General features: G+C 40.7%; 1 protein-coding gene across 3 annotated transcripts in view; it reads right to left on the bottom strand.

The window, feature by feature from the left end:
* Positions 1-17,808, bottom strand: part of sdccag8 (SHH signaling and ciliogenesis regulator sdccag8) — a 44,118-nt gene extending 26,310 nt beyond the window's left edge. The window contains exons 1-14 of one of the 3 annotated variants that reach the window (XM_065959298.1): positions 17,507-17,808; positions 16,312-16,473; positions 16,077-16,162; positions 15,837-15,947; positions 15,605-15,730; positions 15,131-15,208; positions 14,664-14,728; positions 14,333-14,533; positions 14,053-14,191; positions 13,755-13,907; positions 13,312-13,446; positions 12,378-12,494; positions 11,638-11,780; positions 10,393-10,732 (exon numbers count right to left, since the gene is read on the bottom strand). In XM_065959298.1, coding sequence (XP_065815370.1) covers positions 10,408-10,732; positions 11,638-11,780; positions 12,378-12,494; positions 13,312-13,446; positions 13,755-13,907; positions 14,053-14,191; positions 14,333-14,533; positions 14,664-14,728; positions 15,131-15,208; positions 15,605-15,730; positions 15,837-15,947; positions 16,077-16,162; positions 16,312-16,473; positions 17,507-17,573 — 1,908 coding nt within the window. In that variant the 5' untranslated portion in view covers positions 17,574-17,808 and the 3' untranslated portion in view covers positions 10,393-10,407. Of the gene's footprint in view, positions 1-10,392; positions 10,733-11,637; positions 11,781-12,377; positions 12,495-13,311; positions 13,447-13,754; positions 13,908-14,052; positions 14,192-14,332; positions 14,534-14,663; positions 14,729-15,130; positions 15,209-15,604; positions 15,731-15,836; positions 15,948-16,076; positions 16,163-16,311; positions 16,474-17,506 lie in introns of those variants that run through there. The other 2 variants (XM_020650228.3, XM_065959297.1) reach the window with 2 other exon arrangements.
* Between the last annotated feature and the right edge of the window lie 2,086 nt (positions 17,809-19,894).

The raw sequence follows: 19,894 nt of genomic DNA, 5'->3' as shown, positions 1-19,894 counted from the left end.
TCTCCATCTGCTGGTTCTTCCTTCAGCGGCCCTGCACCTGTTCACACCTCCTCTCCTGTTGGCCACCTCTTCTCTCTCTCCCCCCCCCCTCCCCCTATCTCTCCCTATCTCTCCCTCCCTCCCTCTCTCTGCTCAGTGCAATGCTGCCAGGCCCGTTCCTGGCTCAGTTCGCCCCTCTGTCATTCAATCCATCTGTCGGCAAGTCAACTTTGTTTACAGCGGGCGGCCCAAGCCTCTTTTCTTCTTCAAGGAGCGCTTAAGCCCCCCCCAACCCACTGCCACCAAGGTCAGTGGTGAGCCAATCATGCCGTGAAACAAACTAAAATACTGCAACTGTTAAATTAAAGAAAATGTAATTTACCCCCTCCTTTAACACAGACATGAAAAGTATGGACAATAACTCTCCTGAAATATCATATTCAACAACATACCAATAAAGGCATGCAAGAACAGACAGACAGCTACAAATGCTCAAACCTCAGCGAGAACAAAATGTTGCCACATCACACATTCCCTCAGACAAAAATCCAGCTCTAGATTTAGTAATTTAAGTAATTAGCTGCCGATTGGCCTCTGTCATCTCCTTTCTGCTAACAACACAGAGTGAAAGTAATTTAAAAGTCTTAATTGGCACAGATGACTGATGGTCTTAACACAGGAAGAGCAGACTGGCAGCGCAGGCATCTGTGATTTTTAAAAATAAACACACAGCATACGTACAATATGCTCCCATACTGACCCTATCCAGAAACCCAGGACCCGACGTCAGAGTCAAATCTGTGCCCTACAGAAATAGTTGTGGGTAGCATATGTGGCAGTGCCGGGGGTCGATTCGATTTCAGCTGTGAAGGTAAATGATTGCCTGAAATTAATTATTTCAATCAGAATACCAGCCTTCAGTTGTGTCTAATTGGACATCAGATACATTTATATTATTGAAACATGAAAGAAGGATCTGGGGAAAAAAAACACAACTAAATAATTAAAAAAGGTTTAAAATTCTAATTGTAATCAAAGTGTAAGAACATTTTACTTTGTGTCTACACTGGTGGTCCCTGTGGAACAAGAGTCTTATCTCTTCACTGTATATGCTTGTTCAGTATTCTTTAATGTAAAATCTTTTTGATTTTAACTCAATGCTTCGATGTCTACATTTGCTGTGGAAATTTTTAAAAAGCTTGTGCGACAGCGTGCTGTAAAATGCTATGTAGGACAGGTAGCAGCATTGACAGGCATTTACCAACTATAAAGACATATTGAATATTCTTTCAGTGGCTCTTCTTGCTTCTGTATGTCACATAGATGCATCCGTTTTTACTTCAATTCAATTCAAAAACAAAAAACGTTCTTTGTCCGCAGGGGAGCGTCTGTTTCATAATAAGTTAAAAAAAAAAAAAAATGCTCAGAGTGCAATCAAATATTTTGACTTGCATGCATTTGTTCTTAAAAAAACAAAAACGGAGGGCTTTCAGAGTTAGTTTCAGATGAGGATCAAAGCAAAGCAGTGAAATAAAGGTGTGCAAACTAATAGCTGGTACCATAGGGAGTGTTCTGTCACCTGTGTTTGAATTCACTTAACACATAAGACACACCTGATGTCGTTCAAAATGCCCCTCAGCCTTCACACATTGTTATGAGCTTTCGGGCAACTGGCAGGAAGAAACAAGCAGCATCTCTCTCTCGTCTCCTAACTCGCCCAAGTCATCTTCTGTGAAATCGTCCATTACAACTAAACTTAACTTCCCAAGCTCTGTTTTTTTTTTTTTAATCTCTCACAGACCCTCTGCAGTCCTCTCCTCTCCTCTTTTGGCTCCTGGGCCATCAGATCAGATGCCTAGAGAGAGAGGTAGCTAGCTATTGAGGTTGATAACAAAGAGAGGCATTTTTTTAACTCAGCAGGGTGGGGGGACTCGGGATGGAGATGGGACTGTAGGGGGGCTTGTGCCCATCCGGTGCTGGCCTTCATATACATACCGGCCTCCCTGCTTTTGTCCTCTGCCCTGATCTGCCGCCTGAATGTCATAGCTACAAACTTGTTTCTGCAACTTAAACTTCCTGCTCTTCTCTCTTAAACACGCTTCTATCCACAACTGTCATATTCCCCCTTCTCTTTCCTTTTTTTTTTCTTCTGTGTCTTCAATCACATCAACTTACCAACAGGCTAGTCTTATAGTACCACCATCAGGGTCATGTCAGTAGCTATGTTTACAAATGTGCCAATTTTTCTTCAATCCGATTAAAAACATAATGAATGGTGATTCCAACTTCACAGTTTACATGGAAGCTAAATAAAGTGATCCGATTATGACGTGCATGTCCATGCATCATGCATTTAATCAGAATAAAACCATTTTGACATGCGTAGAGCTGTCTGGCCTGTCTAAAGTGACCTGAAATAGCAGCCACAAAAAAGCTGTTACTTCTTGTTAAGATCAATACAAATGTGTTTTAACTTGAAATTGATCTCGGTTCTTAGGCACGTCACGCACGTCAGGCACGTGTTTCTGTCAAAGGGTGTGTGTCACAGCTTTTCTCCGGAGAAAAATTCTTACTTATGCAGAATTCAAGCCCTTCTCTGTGTATTGATTCCTCTGTTATTATTTCCGGTCAAGTTTTTTGGTAAGCATGCCAGAGTGGCCATGCAAGTTGACTCCGGCTGCACGTCTCCACATGTTGCTCCTCTACTCTCCCGCTCGCTGCGCGCCATCGTTTTCATTCTCCTCTCTCGTGTCTGGGATTTTTGAATGCGTGTTTCATCCTTTTCTCACATTGTTTACATCTTCTCTTCCTAATTAAGCTTCAAGTTTAGCAGTAAATAATTGCTCTTTACCAATAAACAGGGGAGAGTGCAAGTCTGCAGGACCCTCAGACATGTGCAATTGACGAAAGGGGAAGAATGCGCAGTAAGAACAATTTTACCCCAACCAGTAAAACACAATCAGATCAAAGGGTGTAACATGGATATTTATCTGAACAAAGATCACCATAAACCACCCGTCTCATTCAGACTTAAAGTGCTTTCCGAATGAGCTGGATCGGATCAGTCTCTTCTGATCTACGTGTGTACATGAAGGATTTTCATTCTCATTAGGTTTTTATTCCAATTATTTGTGTCCATGTAAACATAGCTAGTGTCTTTCAAACCGGTTAACACAGCCCTTCATTTGGAATGAGTAGCACATTAATATGCATAACTATAGCTTTGCAGTTTATATGTAAAACAATGTGCATGAATATAACAAAATGCAGCAGGTTAAAAAAGTAATCATATGCCCTAAAAATAATAAAATCCAACTTGAATCCTTACCACTGAATTGCTTTATGTACAAGTCTATACAAGCCTTTAAAGACCCTCTCTCCATCTGTAATCACATCTTTTTCTAAAATAAAACAGTTTTCTCCATAACTGCCCTTTAACTCTTTTTTGATATTACTCCAGTACCTTCAAAAGCATCTCTACTCTGCTGCCACCTTTACGCATCTTTTCCCCCTCCCTGCTGTCTTGTGCTCCTGCCTCTGTGTTCACCTCCTGAAACAATCTACTGATGGGGGCACTGCTGTTCTACCTTTTGTGACGCTGTTTGGTTCTGCTGTGCCCACACAGACAGGGAAAAAGGGGATGGATTGAAGGCAAGAGTGGAAAAAAAAGAGAACAAAGAGAAGCTATATGAAGGCTAAACATGAAGAGGACGACAAGATAAAAAGAACAGATCAATCAGGTAAAAGAGAGAAATGGGGGTAAAGGCAGAGCAGAGAGAGGTTCTGTCATGTTGGATAAAAGCTGTGCCTGATGGGCAGTGGGCACAATGTAGAGTGCCACCCTCACAGCAGGGGTTTGTGAAGGCACAAAAGTTGACCAGATGAATGACTGACACGAAACACACACAAATTTGGTCACAAAAACAAACAATGCAGTCCCCCTTAAATAAAACTGATGTAAAACTGTTGTCCAAAACTCAAACAAGCAGGTGCTCCAACATGTTCTATTATCTTATGATATTCCAAAATCCATCGGGTATGTGCATAGTTAGAAGATGTGGACTGATGTGTGTACTCTATTAGAGGTACGAAAAGACAAGCGTTCTGTAGAAGAGGTGAAGAGTTGTTTTGTCGAGTGATGGCAGAGGCTTGGTGCTCGCCCGTTCATTCTCTGTTCTCCAGCAGGAGTAGTGTGTGTATGTAGGCCAGTGTCCCAGGGCACACTTGGCTGGGGTGACAACAGTTGTAGCCGACAGATTTGCCTCCATCTTGCCTGGGGTCTCCCAGTCAGCGATCTGTCTATTCTACCCTTTTCCAGCCTGCAGGACGGACAGAATATACAGCTCTGTCTAATAATCCCAGTACTTATTGTGTGGGATTCTCCACTGTTGTATTCATACTATGCATACTTCATTCTCTATTATATTTCTAAAGACAATAAGTGAGTTTAGGATGTTCCAGGTTGTGATATGATAGACAAATGGGTGATGGACTTTGAGAAATAAAAAGTTTCTTGTCTCCTTGCAGCTTTCTGCCTTTACCATCCAGAGGAAATAGTAGAGGACAATTGACATTGATAGCTCATCATGGGGAGATGCCACAAAAATGTATAAAAGTACAGTTTTACTTACTCGTCATCAAAAGAGGTAAAGACATCTTGATAGGTACAGTGTAAGTATAACGGGTACGGTAAATTGTAAAAAAAAAAAGAAAAGAAAAAAAATTACAGTTCCAGAATAGAAGTCTTATCTGCTTACAAGGCAACACACAATTTAAGGCCTGTATCTTAAGCACTCTTATCAGGATATTCAGGACCTGATGTTTTAAGGTACTTGCATTTCACATGTGCACCACACAGAGGGAGATTATCTCTTGCAATGATGCTCTCACTGAGTCACCATTGTGGAGTCTTTCTGGGTGTCGGATTCTGGGTTTACACACCACCTCTTTATTTACTGCTGCTGTTTTTTATTTGCCACGGTGATCTTCATGTTCAAAGTGGCACAGTTTACTTTTTTGTTGTTGTCTTGACGTCAAGTTTTACACTTCATTTCTGTACTCTGTAATTCACTGAGGTAAATGTTCTGCACTATTTCCCCACTCTGTTAACATACCTGCTCACTACAACCTCTTGCAGACATATTACTAGGAGGCTTATAAACTTTACTAAAATAACTTCCATTACTCTATGTCTGTACACATACACATTCCTTTTAATTACAGTCACAACAACTGAAACTTCGAAAATGAACAATTAAAGACTGGAGAAGTAGAGATGCAGCAGAGAGTCATAGAGTTTGACAGACAGACAAAAGAAGACGGAGAGTCAAAGGAACTGAAGAAAGATAAAAGACGGGGAAGATCTCAACAGATTGAGCAAGAGAGACAGCAAGAGTGCAAGAGAGAGAGAGGTGAGAAGGCAGGATGGCAGATAGGGCACTCCGACAGCGAGGAGAGAAGAACGCGGCAAGGTCTCGTCACCGGGCCAACAGGCCCACCACTGTCAACATCATGGCACTCTGTGGTACACACATACACACACACATCGACACGCGCACACAAACACACATGGCTGGCCAACGGCCCTCCCAGCTGCCCTATCCGTAACTGTCTGATTAGTTGTGCTAAGCAGCCCCTCCCCTGCCAACCATGGTGCCATCTGCTACCCAACAACATGGCTGCCGACCAGACGAGCACACACACACACAAACACAAGCGCAAAGACACAAAATCACACAGCAAGCCTCATACCTGGCACTGCCCCGCTGCTGCCACACAGAGACACACACATCAAACTTCACAGACACAGGTGTAGCCCAAAGGTATCAACACTTAACACAAAGGCATGCACACAGACTCATCTAACCGCACGCTCGCAAACGTCATGACACAAGCCTGCTTCATGGATGTGTTCACAAACACACAAAAAGTCGTGCACACAGTTGCTTTAGAGGTTGTGTGCGTGCATGTGTGCGGTGACAGTTGTGACACTGCTAATGCCAGGTAGAAAGAAAGATGCTGTGCTAAAGTGTGTGTGAGTGTGTGCTCGCTGGCAGCACTTGAAGGTTCATTACGGCCCCCACCTCTCCTGAGTGACTTCAGCCTGCATGGCGCCCCGGCCCTTTTATTCCGGGCCGTGATTGGACAAGGGCCTCCCGCCGAGTTGGTTTGCAGCAGTTTTGTCGCGCCCAGATTTCACTCCCTGCTCAAAGCGAGCCTCTGGCGGGACGCGGCATCTGTTGCCTCACCTTCCTCATTTACACTTCTCCGCCCTGACACACACACACAGATTCCGTTCACCGCCTTTCCAGACCTTGCTATCACAATCGACAACTGCGGGGAGGAAAAAGAGAGAGAGAGAGCTAGGTAGACGTACAGAGATAGGGAGCAGCAGCGTGACATGTTTAATAGAGTTTGGGAAACTTTGTATTTAAAAGTCACAGCGGTTGGTCTTGAGCTTTTTAATTCTCCGCTTCTCAGCATCCATCTTCTAATTTCAGGGTCACAGAAAGACATCAGAATGCCCTTGTTGTCTCTGCCTGCCTCTTTTTCACCCACTGACTTATCAACATAGACATATACATTAGTAATCAGTCAATAACTGTTTTTCTTGAACTGATGGCCCCATTTAGTACTGTATTGATGGTCTCTGTATATTCTGTGTAATGTAAAATTCTGTTGGCCTGTTCATTGACAGGAATGTAAAACCCGGACTCAAATTCCTTGCATGTGCCTACATACATGGCCAATAGAACTGTTTCAGAATCTGATGTAATCAGTTCTTAAACAATGTAACACATCTATTACAATGATTAACCTGTTAGGCTGCAGTCTCAACTTCCTCACCCACAGATCAGAAAGAGGACATGTTCTAGATATTTTCTGGTATCTCAAACGTTGGATACTTTCTGAATACCTCTATCTTTTAAATCAAATACCTGTACCTCTTTAATTGGCTTTTTTCTGATTCATAGGAGAAGTTGAATTTAAACCCATCATTTGGTCATTGTGGGGATGGAGTAGGCAGGGGGAGGGGTTGGATGGGTGGCTTAATCGGAAACTTGTAGGATGCCATTGTATTGTTATGTGTTCCGAAACCTTATAAAATGTTATAAATATATATAAAAATATGTTCATAAAAATAAAAAAATAAACATAATTTGGTCAATTTTAGACTCTGCCTTCAGTGGAAGATGGGGGAGCAGTCCCCTTGGGCTAACCTCAAACTTAAGACCTTTACTGGACCAATAGCTTCCTCTACAGCTTGACTCAAAATAATCTCTGCAACTGTCTGCTGCTTCTCATGCACCTACAAGCATGTGATTAAATCCAGAGCAAAGCATAATGATACCTGTATTGGGTTCCAGAACTGCTGCAGTGGTTGAGAAAAGCGTAATGCAATTTTTATCACAATACATAACTATGGTTCATATAGTCAGTAGATAGTCAACTACTTAGCATCTATGAGCCAGGTTAAAGCTAACCCTAACCCTAGACTAAGGCTAAGCCTAAAGAAACAATTATTCTCACAACTATGGTTCTGAAGATCATGCAGAAGAAGGACACTGTTCTCCCCCCCCGCCCCGAAAAAATATATTTAGATAATAATTTAATATCAACAACATCAAACATATTGTTGAATACTAGCTTAAACTATCTACCTCTACCTCTAGAAAAAATATTTTACCTATACCTATTTTACATGTGTGTAAAGTAAAACCTCATATCAATCAACAGATTTTATGGCTTGGACATGGACAGTCTCAAGTTCTAGGAGAGCGAAAGACAGCAAGTTAACTTTTCAGAGTAACTGTTTTCAGTTAACAAATATCTTCAGCTTCAGGCAAGCATCCTCATGAACATGGATATTTGATTTCATAGGGATAATAGAAGTGATGGAAGATTTGGTCAATCACAGACCAGACAGACTCGTCCAAACTGGAGAGCAGGCACGCAGGTCTCAACAATCCACAGATACAATAACACATGCAAACACACATCTACCCATTCACGCCTATCTGGCATGTATCGAGACAGAAGTTATGCTGGGCAGTTTTCACTGTGGCCTTTGGGATCTGTGATCAAAACACAGGGAGAGATGAGGCCGGATGGAGACAAGGAAAGAAGAAAAGAAAGAAAGTGAAGAAAGACAGGAGCAAACAAACAAACAAACTTGGTAAAGCCCTCTGCTGGGCTGGGGCCGGGACTGTAGTGTGTATGTGTGTTTGTGTGTGTGTGCATGAGAGGGATGTGAACAGAGTGGTGGGGATTAGGACGGATCCTGGGCTGTCCAACTCACAGCTGGCTGATGATCCAATCCTGGAGCGCAGCGCAGCACACCAGCCGCCATGGGACCCCGGATGCGTGGATGCATCTGTGTGTGTGAGTGTGTGTTTGTGCCTGTGTGTACAGGCATGTGGATTGGACTGATGTGAGTATCACTGTGCACATTTCCAATCGTGCAGTTGTACAAACAAGTGTGGGTGTGTGTGTGTGTGTGTGTGTATGTGTGCATACGACGTATGTGTTAATCAGAAGGAAGGTAGGGCTATCCAAAATCAAGCAGAGGCTATTTGTGCTTCATGTCCCCTGTTTGAAGGTGGGCTGTGATCATTTGGGCCACAAGAGGAGGACAGAATGAAAGAGGGGAGTAAGCAAGTTGCAGGGACAAAATCAAAGAGCTGCCTTCCAAGGCTGGTCATACAAACGCCTTCCAGCCTCGCTACTGTGAATCTCACACTCTTTCTATCAACACACACAAACGGTAACACAGAGCAGAACACAGCAACTACAAAGACTTTGCATGGCTCTGTAGTATAGAACAAGAGAGGGCAAACAGAGGCATGACTACGAATGAACTACATGTAGCTCGGAATAACCCCAGAAGGACAACAGATAGAGAGAGAGAGAGGGAGAGAGAGAGGGAGAGAGAGCATAGGGAGACTCACTCAATGTTTTATTTGTTAAGTTTGTAACAGCAGGGGGGAAAAAAAGGAAAAAAGAACATGACGAGTGAGGAAAAAAGGGAAAAATTCTAAACGTAGCCCTGACCTGAGGCCGTCCAAAGGCTGTGACCAAAGCTCAGCAGGTGTGTATGTGACATGTGGATGTGTGTGGTTGTGGGTGTTTTAAGTTGATGCTTGCTTTACAAGCTGCTCCAAAAATAAAAGTTGTCCTGTTTTGTGAGACGTCCTCCTTCATTATCAAAAACATACTGTAAAGTTGGATCTTTTAATCCCTGCAAACACACATTGGTGGGTAAAATAGTTGAACGGTTTAACCCTGAGTGATAAAAATTGTCTGTTCAGTATTAACAACTGCTGGACTTTGAGTTAACTGGTAACCTGACCAGCTGAAACTGTCCTTTTCCTATGATATTCAAAACGTTTGATGACACAGTGCTGGGTTTTAATGTATGATTTTTATATCTACGTTCTTTATGTTTAAAGACAAACATCAACATGGATCCTTGATGTGTGAGGACTCTTTGCTTTCACAATCAATGATGTGGGTTTTTAAGCAATTTTCACATTTCCGAAAGTGTTCTAACTAATCTAAAATGCCAACCCAAATCGTGAGTCATACATAATCTATTAAAGTCATCTCCACTTTGAAATGCTCAGAAATACTTAATCAAGACTGGAAGTAATAGTCATGCAATTTCCCTTTTGTAAATTCACTTAGTTTTGCACTAATATTGCAACCATACCTTTGTATTCAGAGATGTGTCTATATGCATATCGCTTAAGGTGGACCTAAATCAGGAATTCCTTCCTGTGTCTTCATGTACCAATAGTACAATGCCTAAAGTATCTTTAAATCTGTGATTTAAAGATATTTTTTCAGACACTTAAAGATATGTTCGTTTGTTTTTTAAACTTAATGCAACCCTTCCACTTAGCAAAATAAGCGCCATAGAAATGGAGGCCTGCAGACTCTATTTTATAAAATATTACAGGCTCTCCCTGGAACACAATATGCAAGCCTTTAAAAGTAGTTCCTGTGCTGTATCTGCTGTTTAATTTATTGAACACAACTGTGATTTAAAAAAAGTTTAAACCCTAAGTTTGACGTTAAATTTGATTTTATAAAACTCAGACTTCACTTTTCTCTGAAGCAGGAAACTACGGATAAAATATCAGTGTCAGAAATGGTTTTACCAATAAATGCCAAAAATTGAATTTGAATGGCTACATGCTCGGCCAAGTCAACAGCTGTCAAACACCCAGTAAGCATCTGCAGAGAGATAAAACTATAAACTCTTTCATGCACATACACCCGCACACATGGCAGTTAAATGGTTTCGTCCAGTGGCTCCTCTCGTACAGGTCAAAGTCATCATGTTGCCATATTAATATGCATGTCATTCTCCACAGCTGGCTGCGAACACACACACACACACACACACACACACACACAGCCCTAGCCTCATCCCCTAAAACACACGACTGCTCGGCTTGCAGCTTCTGTATTAGCGCTGGCCAGCTGATAGACAAACACACTTAAACACAGATCAAGCCAGGGGCTGCAGTGGACACATACACACACATTGCCAAGCCAACGGACAAACACACACATGCCGATTACACAAACTTGCATCCCCGCAGCCTCAAGCACCACAGGGCACCACCGCCACATCTGTGCCCATCTCAGACACCTCGGCTGAGGGCAGCGGGGGTGAGACAGTGCCCTGGGCGGCTGGCATGGGCTGGCATGGCCCTGGCAGTGTGGCAGTGGCTGGTGTTGAGGGGACCTGCAGCCAGCGGATGGCAGGGAAAGGGAAGGAAAAAAAAGGGAGGAATGTAAAAGAAAAGTGAGGAAAAAAAGGAGAATTACGCCAAAGAGAGGAAGGAAAAAAGGAGAAATACGGCAAAGAGTGGAAGGAAAAAAGGAAAATTACGGCAAAGAGAGGAAGGAAAAAAAGGGGAAAGGAAATGTTAAGAGGATAAAAGGATGGACGGCTAAGTGCTAGAGGTGAGAATTGCACGCAAAATATATCATAGTGGAGTGTATGAACAGGTGGGATAAATAGAAGAGCATACCAAGTGATATAGAAAACTGAGAGGAAAAGATAGAAAGATGCAGACATAGAATGAAAAGGAAAGAATATGGAGGTAGGAGGGAGGGTAGCCGGTAGCGCCTGTCGTGAGAAGGGGTGCAGGGCACTGGCAGGTGGCACCGAGGCCAGGCTGTCCAGTGACCATCAGCCACCCTTTTTATATATGTGTGTGTGTGTGTGTGTGTGACAGAAGAAGGGCTCTGGCGTCATTTTGGCTCTGCTGGAGCTGTTGCTGGGCTGGGCACTGGCCTGGTGGCAAAGACCAGGCACTGTGTTTGTGTGTGTAAGTGTGCTAGTGTGTTTGTTGCATTATGTTGTGGCATGCTTAACAGGATTAGAGGTGACCTGGTGAGGTCCAGTTGGTACCGGGACCATGGCACAGCGGTGCGCATGTGTGTTTATGTGTGTTTATGTGTGTGTGTGGTTTGTATAATAGGATTAGGTGTTACCTGGTGCGGTACAGTTGGTGTGCTGGTCTGAACTGGACAGGACTGGGCTGAGCTGGGCAGGAGCTGGGCAGAGGGGAGTGCTGTGTGTGTGTGTGTTCATGTGTGTGTACATGTGAGTGTGGTGGCATGTATAATAGGATTAGGTACTACCTGGTGAGGTGCAGTTGGCGCTGGGCATTTGCCAGCTGTTCTGCTAGGCTCAGGACTTCAGCCTGCCATTGGCTCCCGTCCTTTTGGACAGCCTCCAGATGCCTCTGACAGCCAACCAGCTCTGAGCTCAGCCTTTCCACTTCCTGTCCCGCAGAGATGGTCAGAGAGAGCGAAGAGGAGGTGAGGAAATCTTTCAAAACAACCCACCTTATGCGCTTAGAGAAACTAACTCCGTCTGACATTAAAGTCTCCCGCTTTGAAGGATATGTGTGAACACACAGGAAGATTTCAGCGACAAGCTGTCCAAATTTTTCTATGAAATTTTAAGGAGTGCAAGTCTGAAAACAATTTATGAGGCACTCTACAGACCGTGTGTAATTTAAAAGTGTAACTGTGATGTCTTTCTCTATTGCACAGCATATTTACTTACTATTTTTATCAGACAACTGATGCTTGGTCGAACTGTTAATGATAAAAAAATATTTTAGGAGTTCTTGATTTTATTTCTTAAACTTCAGTACAAAATTCTGACTTCCCACTAAATGATTTGTGTATAAGTAAGTATGATTGTATGTGGTTTGGAACCCAGGAAGAATAATGCACAAGCTGGTGCTAATGGGGATCCTAAGAAAAAATACTTTTCTGACAGTACAACTCGCTATCTAAGAAAACAACTGATATAGTCCAATGGATCTGAAAAATTGACACTAACCAATGGATGTAAAGCTGATATACTGTACCTGTGCAGCCTTTTCCATTTGTCTGCTGGTCTTGGTTTTGATCTCTCTGAGTTCTCTCTCTGTCTCCTCTTTCTTCAGCTGGGCTTGGCTGAGCAGATAACGTAGATCCACACACACCTAAAGATGATGAGCAACAATTAAAAACAGAAAGTCCTTTGATAAACCAAAAGTTAATTCTGTCTTTTCCCTTTTCCTTCACCATGAGAACATATTTTTTATCACCTTTCCCTTTCCTTATCTTGGCAGGTATTTAAATGTAGTCAGACTGTGCTATTCACTTAATATTTGAATGATCTAAATACAGTATATGAGTAACACCTTCCTCCTGAAAGCACTCAAATAAGTGAATAAAATACTATTCTACTATCTCTATTAGAACTGAAAGTAATTTAAGTTTCTATTCTATGTGCTTTTTTTTATTTTTTATTGGAGCAAGTAAAAAAACACCACTTATTTAAATGTTGTGACTCTGGGACACTGAAAATGTGTTTGGTCATTTCCCTCAATATGTATCAAACATCAGGGCCCAACTATCATCAGTAAGTTATTAATACTGTGTGGTCAAGACACTTAAGCAGGACATGCACAACTTTGCTGACTACAGGGCAAAATTGTCACTACTTAACTTTAAATTAAATAACTGAGTTTCATGTTCAATTCAAGAGAATTATACAAGTTTAAATAATATTATGTTGTAAATCTATGGGTGTATGTGGGGAAATGGAAGTTATGTTGAATTTACCGTAGCATAAATAGATTAACCTTTGCTGCCATCTAGTGGCTTAAAAAATGCATTGCAATTAAAAGATGCAGACCATAAAAAGCCTTATTAACAAGTTGTATTGAACTATGTTTATTCAAATTGCTTAAGGTAACTTAAGCAACAATGAGTAAAAAAAAAGAAAGATTTGGTAGCACAATGGCAACAGTATACCTTAGTATTGTCCTGTTCCTGACTGGTTAGTTTATGAAGAGTATCTTCCAGCTGATTGGTCAGCGAGCTCTTATCTCTTTGAGCTCTGTCGAGCTGGCTTTCCAACTCCGCAACTTGCTGGGAGAGGCTGGACAACTGAAAGAACAGACCCACAAGCAAGTTTTATTTTGGCATTTAGATTCTAAAATTGAATCACTAACATCAGACTCTTTAAAAGGCTTCTAATAGAACTGCCACTATTCATGAAACAATGTCAATATCAACGTAAAGTAAAGTAATATCAACGTTTTACTTCTGAACGATAATCATGGTTTTCTCAAACACCATTTAAGTACAATGCTGTATCTAAATACATATACAAAAGTTCTCTACACATTAAGAAAGGGATTAAATCAAACTGTATCATTATGATGTATCATCATCATATGTATAATATCATTTACTGTATGCGCCAGCTCCTCTTTCTGTTTACGAGCCTCAGCTCGACCCTCCTCTCTGGCCTCAGCCAGTCTCTTCTGCAAAGCCTGTGCTTCTTCTTCTCGTTGTTCCCTCTGGCGAGCGAGCTCCCTTGAAATTTGCTGATACTGCACCTCCACCTGCATGCATACAGACAGATAAAAAAGGGTGTGCAGGAGGTAACAGGTCACAGTATGAAGTGTAAACAAAATGTACAAGTGGAAATAATGTAAATATATTATTTTAAGCAAATAGAAGAATGGTGTGTATAAAGGCTTCTCTTACCCTAGCTTTGTACAGATTTGCTTCTTCCGCCATCTCCACAGCCTGTTTGACCTGGAGACAGGCTGACCACTCCCTCTGTTGCGCCTCCTGCTGACTAGCCCGCACGGTCCGCAGAGCCACCAGTAACTCATCACGCTCCCTAAGAGTTTGACAAACAAGAGAGTGCACGACAAGTGTAAAAATCACATGAAGGTAATTATTTTTATATCACCAGGAATACTGTGGCTAACTTGGTTTTAAAAGTGAAAGTATTTGGGTACATGTTAATATTATCACTAACTTTGTGAGCCTGTCAATAGCCTGGAAATGCAGATTTGTGTGAGTCCCAGCCAACACAGCCTCATGCTGTGCACATTTCAGACACAGTCCTTCAACATGTGGGGCCCTGTCAGATCTCTGTTTATCTGCAGCCTGTTTCTCCCTGTGTCTCAGACGAACCCTGACCTCTTCACACTCCTTCTGACTGATCGACAGATCCTTCCTGAGGATGGAAGCAAAAGATGGAAATGAAAAAAAAAACAGAGAAAATGGGTCAGGGAGGGAAAGAAGCATTGCTCTTCTCATGCTGACGCATAAAATTGAGTTTAAAAAAAGATGGTAGTGACACTGACCTGAGGGAGATGACTTGAGCCTCTAAGCTCTCAATCTGGGCCTGGTAGATCACTTTCAATTGTTCCTGGTGAACAAATACATTTAACAACAGGGTAAGAACTTTAGAAAAACAGTGAATCAGTACAGTTTTCCATAAAAATATGTTGGAGACATTCATGTATACATTGCTTTTGGTTTGGTGGTTTTTTTGCATCTTAAAATATCAGTATTTCACTGGAAGTAAACTGCAGCTAAATGCATAGTACATTATGATCCAAATGGTATTCCTTTAACAACCGAAAAACAAAAACTATTTCATATTTTCTACAGAGAATCAGTCTAGCTTTTCTTGTCTAGAAACACACAACACAAAAACCTATGATGTTGAAAAAATGTGATGGCTGCTTTGAACCATGAGGATTGGAGATGGAGGGGGAGAAGGGGGCAGTAACAAGAGTAGAGGAGAGAACAAATCCATCATCCTTACCAGTTCGTTTTTCAATGTGGTGTGTTCTGCTTTCTGCAGCACACTGTGGGCTGTATTGGCTGCCAAACTCTCGTTCATCTAAAGAACACATCAGGACAGATTCTGAGCCACTTTTCCCAAGAAGATCATTCATTTAAACAATGTAAGTTTTAGGGTGCAGTTTTAGGTCAGTCTGTAGAGCAGGTGCCCCTTTTTCAGGGGCTCTAGCTCGACCAATGTTTCGACTCCCAGTCTTGGCCCTATGATGCATTTCTGCTCCACTCTCTCCTTCCCACATTCCCTGTCTCTCGGCAGCTGTCCTATCAATTCATTATACATGAATAATGCTCTTTATCCTAATGTATGATGTTAAATCTCGCTTTGGATAAAAGCGTCCGCTAAGTGAATTGTAGAATTGTTCAAATGTATATACATTACAAACAGTACCACAACCAATACAACTCAAAACATCTGATATTCACACACAGACATTACCGTGGCGTTTCCAATGGTATAGTCTTTCAGAGAATCATTCACAGCTTTGGATTTGAGTTCTGAATGCAACTTCTCATTCTCCACCACCACCACTCTGATCCGCTGTTTCAGACCCTGCAGCTCCTCCTAAAGTTAGATGAGGAAATATTTCAAATCTATCCAAATCAGCCCCACATAAATAAATAAAAATCAATACAAGAACACACAGACACACGTTAATTTGCTTACATACCTGGCAGAATTTGACCTCAGCTTCCAGGTGCTGGATGTACTCTGACTGGTTGTGAATTGGGACCAGATCCTGAAAGGCAGGTAAACTGCCCCTTCCTTCCTGCTGTGTCCTCTAACAGAAGAAAGTAGAGTGATAATTAAAAATGTGGCAAAAAGCAGCAGAATGAGAGGCAAATGAATGATATCATAAAAAATGTAGGTCTACTTTATATTTAGCCAAATATTGGCTTGCATGCTCTACCTTGGATGGAGAATGTTTCTTTGAAGGTGAGAGAGAAGAAGGACTATCTTTGCACTGCTTCAGTAAGATGCTCTTCAGCTGATTAACTAAAAATTGCAAATGACACGGACACACACACACACACACACAACATGAGCATTTTACATAGGACAAGATAATGAGTAAGGAAATCCTCAGGTACTGCAATACATAATCTTTTTCAGACAGAAGTCAAACAGCTTTGTTGCTAAGTCACCTGCTTCACTCTGTGTCTTTTGGCTCCATGCAACCTTTTCGTCTTCGGACATGGCGGTGAAGACTTTGCCATCGCTGCCTCTGGGTCCTTCCACCTCTTCTCCATCGGGTGACAGCTGATCTAAAGTACTGCTTAGCTGCTGTATGCTCTGGTTGGCTCGCTCTGAAAGCAACACAGATAAGACACCAGTGTCCAACAGTATATATTATTGCTGCGGCCCATGACAGATAAAGATGCAGGACGTTGATTTTTGCTAAATTAAACAATTAAAAGATTGGACAACCAACTTTTCCAAAAACAACAAATTAATAAAACTGAATTAGTGGAGACCATAGACTGTAAATATTAATCAAATATATTTCATATTATATTTCATTCTCTAATATTATTAATGCAGAAGTTATCAAATAATTAACATCAAATCGATATCAGCTTTGTGCAGGCAAAAACACAATTAACACAAATCAAAATGCCTGTTCAATTATTATTTTTAATTCAAAGCCGGTATCATGGCAAGACACTGTGAAGGAAGCACAGGTGTATTAGGTGACTGGTTGTGTATCGTGCACTTTGGGTTCTTTTCTGTTGAATTGTATTTAATTATTTTTGGTGTTTTGCATCTGTTATATTCTTACTGTTGTTAATGTTTTTCTGTGTTTGGTTTAGTTTGCTTTGTTCTTGCTGTTTGTCAAAGCACTTTGTAAACCTGTGTTTTTAAAAGGTGCTATATAAATAAAGTTATTATTATTATTATTATTATTATTATTATTATTATTATTATAAGAAAAAAAACTAAACGTGTGATGTGAAAAAGGTGTGTTTAATGTCACTTCTGAAGTCATGCAGTTGGCTTCAAGTACAGGAAAACTGTTCTGGCTTTTGCTTTTGGAAATACGTCAGAGATTATGAGTTGTGTCAGCAATCTGAAATTTGAGTTTGACACCAAAGAATGACTTATTCTGAAGAAGTAGCCTATCAGGATTCATTTGCAGGACAGGCTGACTGAGCAACAGGTGGAAGTGACATGTCCTGCCCTTTCCTCTTGGGTATCCCAGATTCAAAGACACAACTCAATGGTTAAAACTCAAGTACTTTGAAAACATCAAAGTTGAACCTCGCATTTATATTACACGTTTATCCATTGTATGCTTGACTCTCTAGTTAGCAAATGTAGCAGTGTAGAACATTAACGTACGTCTCAGCTCCTTATGATAAGCACCCAGCTGCTCCTCTTCCTCCTCGTCTGAGTCAAGAGGTTTCATTGATGCGTAGGACACGTTAAATCCCGCTTTATTATAAACTAACTATGCTAAGCTATGTTCAACAGCCACAAAACAACCATGACAACTCGCACGTCGACACGGTGGTTGGTCGTCAACAGTAACACGTTACGTTAACTCGACGTCACTGCACTTCCCGGAGGGCGGTGTTCTTTTTTTTTTTACAACCTGAATTTAAACTGTAGCCTATATGACCGCCCGTCTCGGTCTTCAGTCGGTGTGCAACGCGATTATCAAACGAGGCAACCATCTGCCAAAGATCCCCGCTTCCGTTAACCAGCGAGATGCTGGGAGTTGTAGTCATCTTCAGTTTCACGTCAGCCACTTAATGGTGAATACGTGCAATTATATAGTCTAATTTACAGAGGAGAACGGGTAGAAGTAATTAAAAGCAGTCAAATAAATAAGCAGGAAGAAGTAAAAAACAATAAACAGCTATTTTGAAACAAATGAATGAGAAAGAAAAAAAGAAAAAAAATCGAAAAAGGGATTAAAAAAAAGGAGATAAAGCAAAAATGATATAAAAGAAATAAGACGCAATTTAAAAATTAAATCATGAAATGGCAACAAGACAACTGCATCTCATTCATTGAATTAAAAACAGTAAAATAATCCTAATGCAGATTTCTTCTAATATCAAATTCAAAATTCTGTCCTTGCACTTATCAATGAAAAATGAAAAATAAGTTGAAGTTTTATTTGTCTCAAGTAGAAGATGTATAGCTGTGCTCATTAAAAACTAAAGGTAAAATTTGTGGAATTCTATGAAATATTATCCAGACGCAATTTTCTGTCATTCATTAAGGTTTGGAGAAAACATCTGGGGATTAAAAAACGTATTATATGTTTTTTATATATATATATATATATATATATATATATATATATATATATATATATAAACTTTTTGTTTGTTTTCATATATATTTTTTTTGTTTTATTTTATGTGTTTTCTCTGTTGTGTCTTGGTGTGAGGGCACTCACTCTTTCTGCTCAGTGAGAGTGGTGAGAGAATCAACTCATTGCAATCAGGTGTGTGTGGCACTAATTGGCTTTGATTAAGGTGTGGGGAGTTTTCATATACCCTGAGTCTCCAGTGCTCTGTGCTGACTCATTATCTCACCTTCAGAGGTAGTGAGTGGTTCTCCCTGTGGTTTCTCAAGTGGTTGTGTGTATCTACGTATAAACACCAACTAAGAACTTTCTACATAAGGTTTCCGTTGCCGGTCTCCCAGTGTTTAACTTGGGGTGCTGGATAGTTTTGTGTCTACTCCAGTCCTACTCCTGTTATCAAAGGTCTCCCTGGCAGCCTTTGCTTTTTGTTTCGTGTTTTCTGGGTCTCCTGGACAATTTTGTATTTGAGTCAGCTACTTGGCAGCAGTGGTTTATTTAATCCTTTTCAGTGCCTTATTTAGGTTAGGAAGCCTGTTGTGGCTCTAAACAGTTTTGTTGTTTCTTCCCCCCTTTCCAATCTATTGCTATTGCGATTTTGTGGTTATCCTTCTGGGATAACTTTGAGACACCTGGGTCCGCACTTGCGTCCCAATCCCCCTTCCTGACACTTGGGATATAAAGGTAAATATCTCATGATCCTGATTTCACTCTTGAAAAGTGTTATGGTATTATTTTGGTTGATAAAAATTTGTCAGTTTGACTGATGGAAAGTATGAAAGTAATAAAAATAATTGTCGAAAAAACTTACAAGTAACAAAATTAAGGTAACTAATTTTAAATGTATGTATCGACTCTAACACTATTAAAGAATAAAAATATATTAATATTCACCAAACTGTCAAAGATTTGAGAAGGAACATTTATGCATCAACCCCCTCTCTGTCAATTCAGGTTTTTGTACATGTTTGTTTTCATTATATTTTTATGAACTGAAAATGGGCAGTAGGTGCCTGATTTGTATTTGATTCAATTTAATTTAATTCAATTTAATTTAATGTTTTTATTTGATTATTTATGTGTATTTTTTGCCGTAGGCTTTTTATTTAATGGAGTGAGAGTTTGGTGATGCCCAGTGTACAGTTGTGTTTGCATGTTTATTTCAAAGTATTGGCTGTTGTACACATGGTGAAAATAAAAAGATGCTAGAAAAAGTAAAAAAAATAAGAGGATGACATCACATATAATCAAGTCTATAAAAGTGAGATTTAAGAAGTGTTTTAAAAGATGTCAATGATGCTAACACAAAAACGTGTTCCTGATATTGCCTCACTAACATGAACATTATCATTTCTATGCTTCATGTTTATTTTTAAGCTCATCTAAAAAATATGTTATAATTAAAACCCTGG

Source organism: Labrus bergylta, chromosome 10 (genome assembly GCF_963930695.1).
Source record: "Labrus bergylta chromosome 10, fLabBer1.1, whole genome shotgun sequence".
In the NCBI taxonomy this organism is placed as follows: Eukaryota; Metazoa; Chordata; class Actinopteri; order Labriformes; family Labridae; genus Labrus; species Labrus bergylta.
The sequence above is the reverse complement of the archived record's forward strand: the minus strand, read 5'-3'. Positions and strand labels throughout refer to the sequence as shown.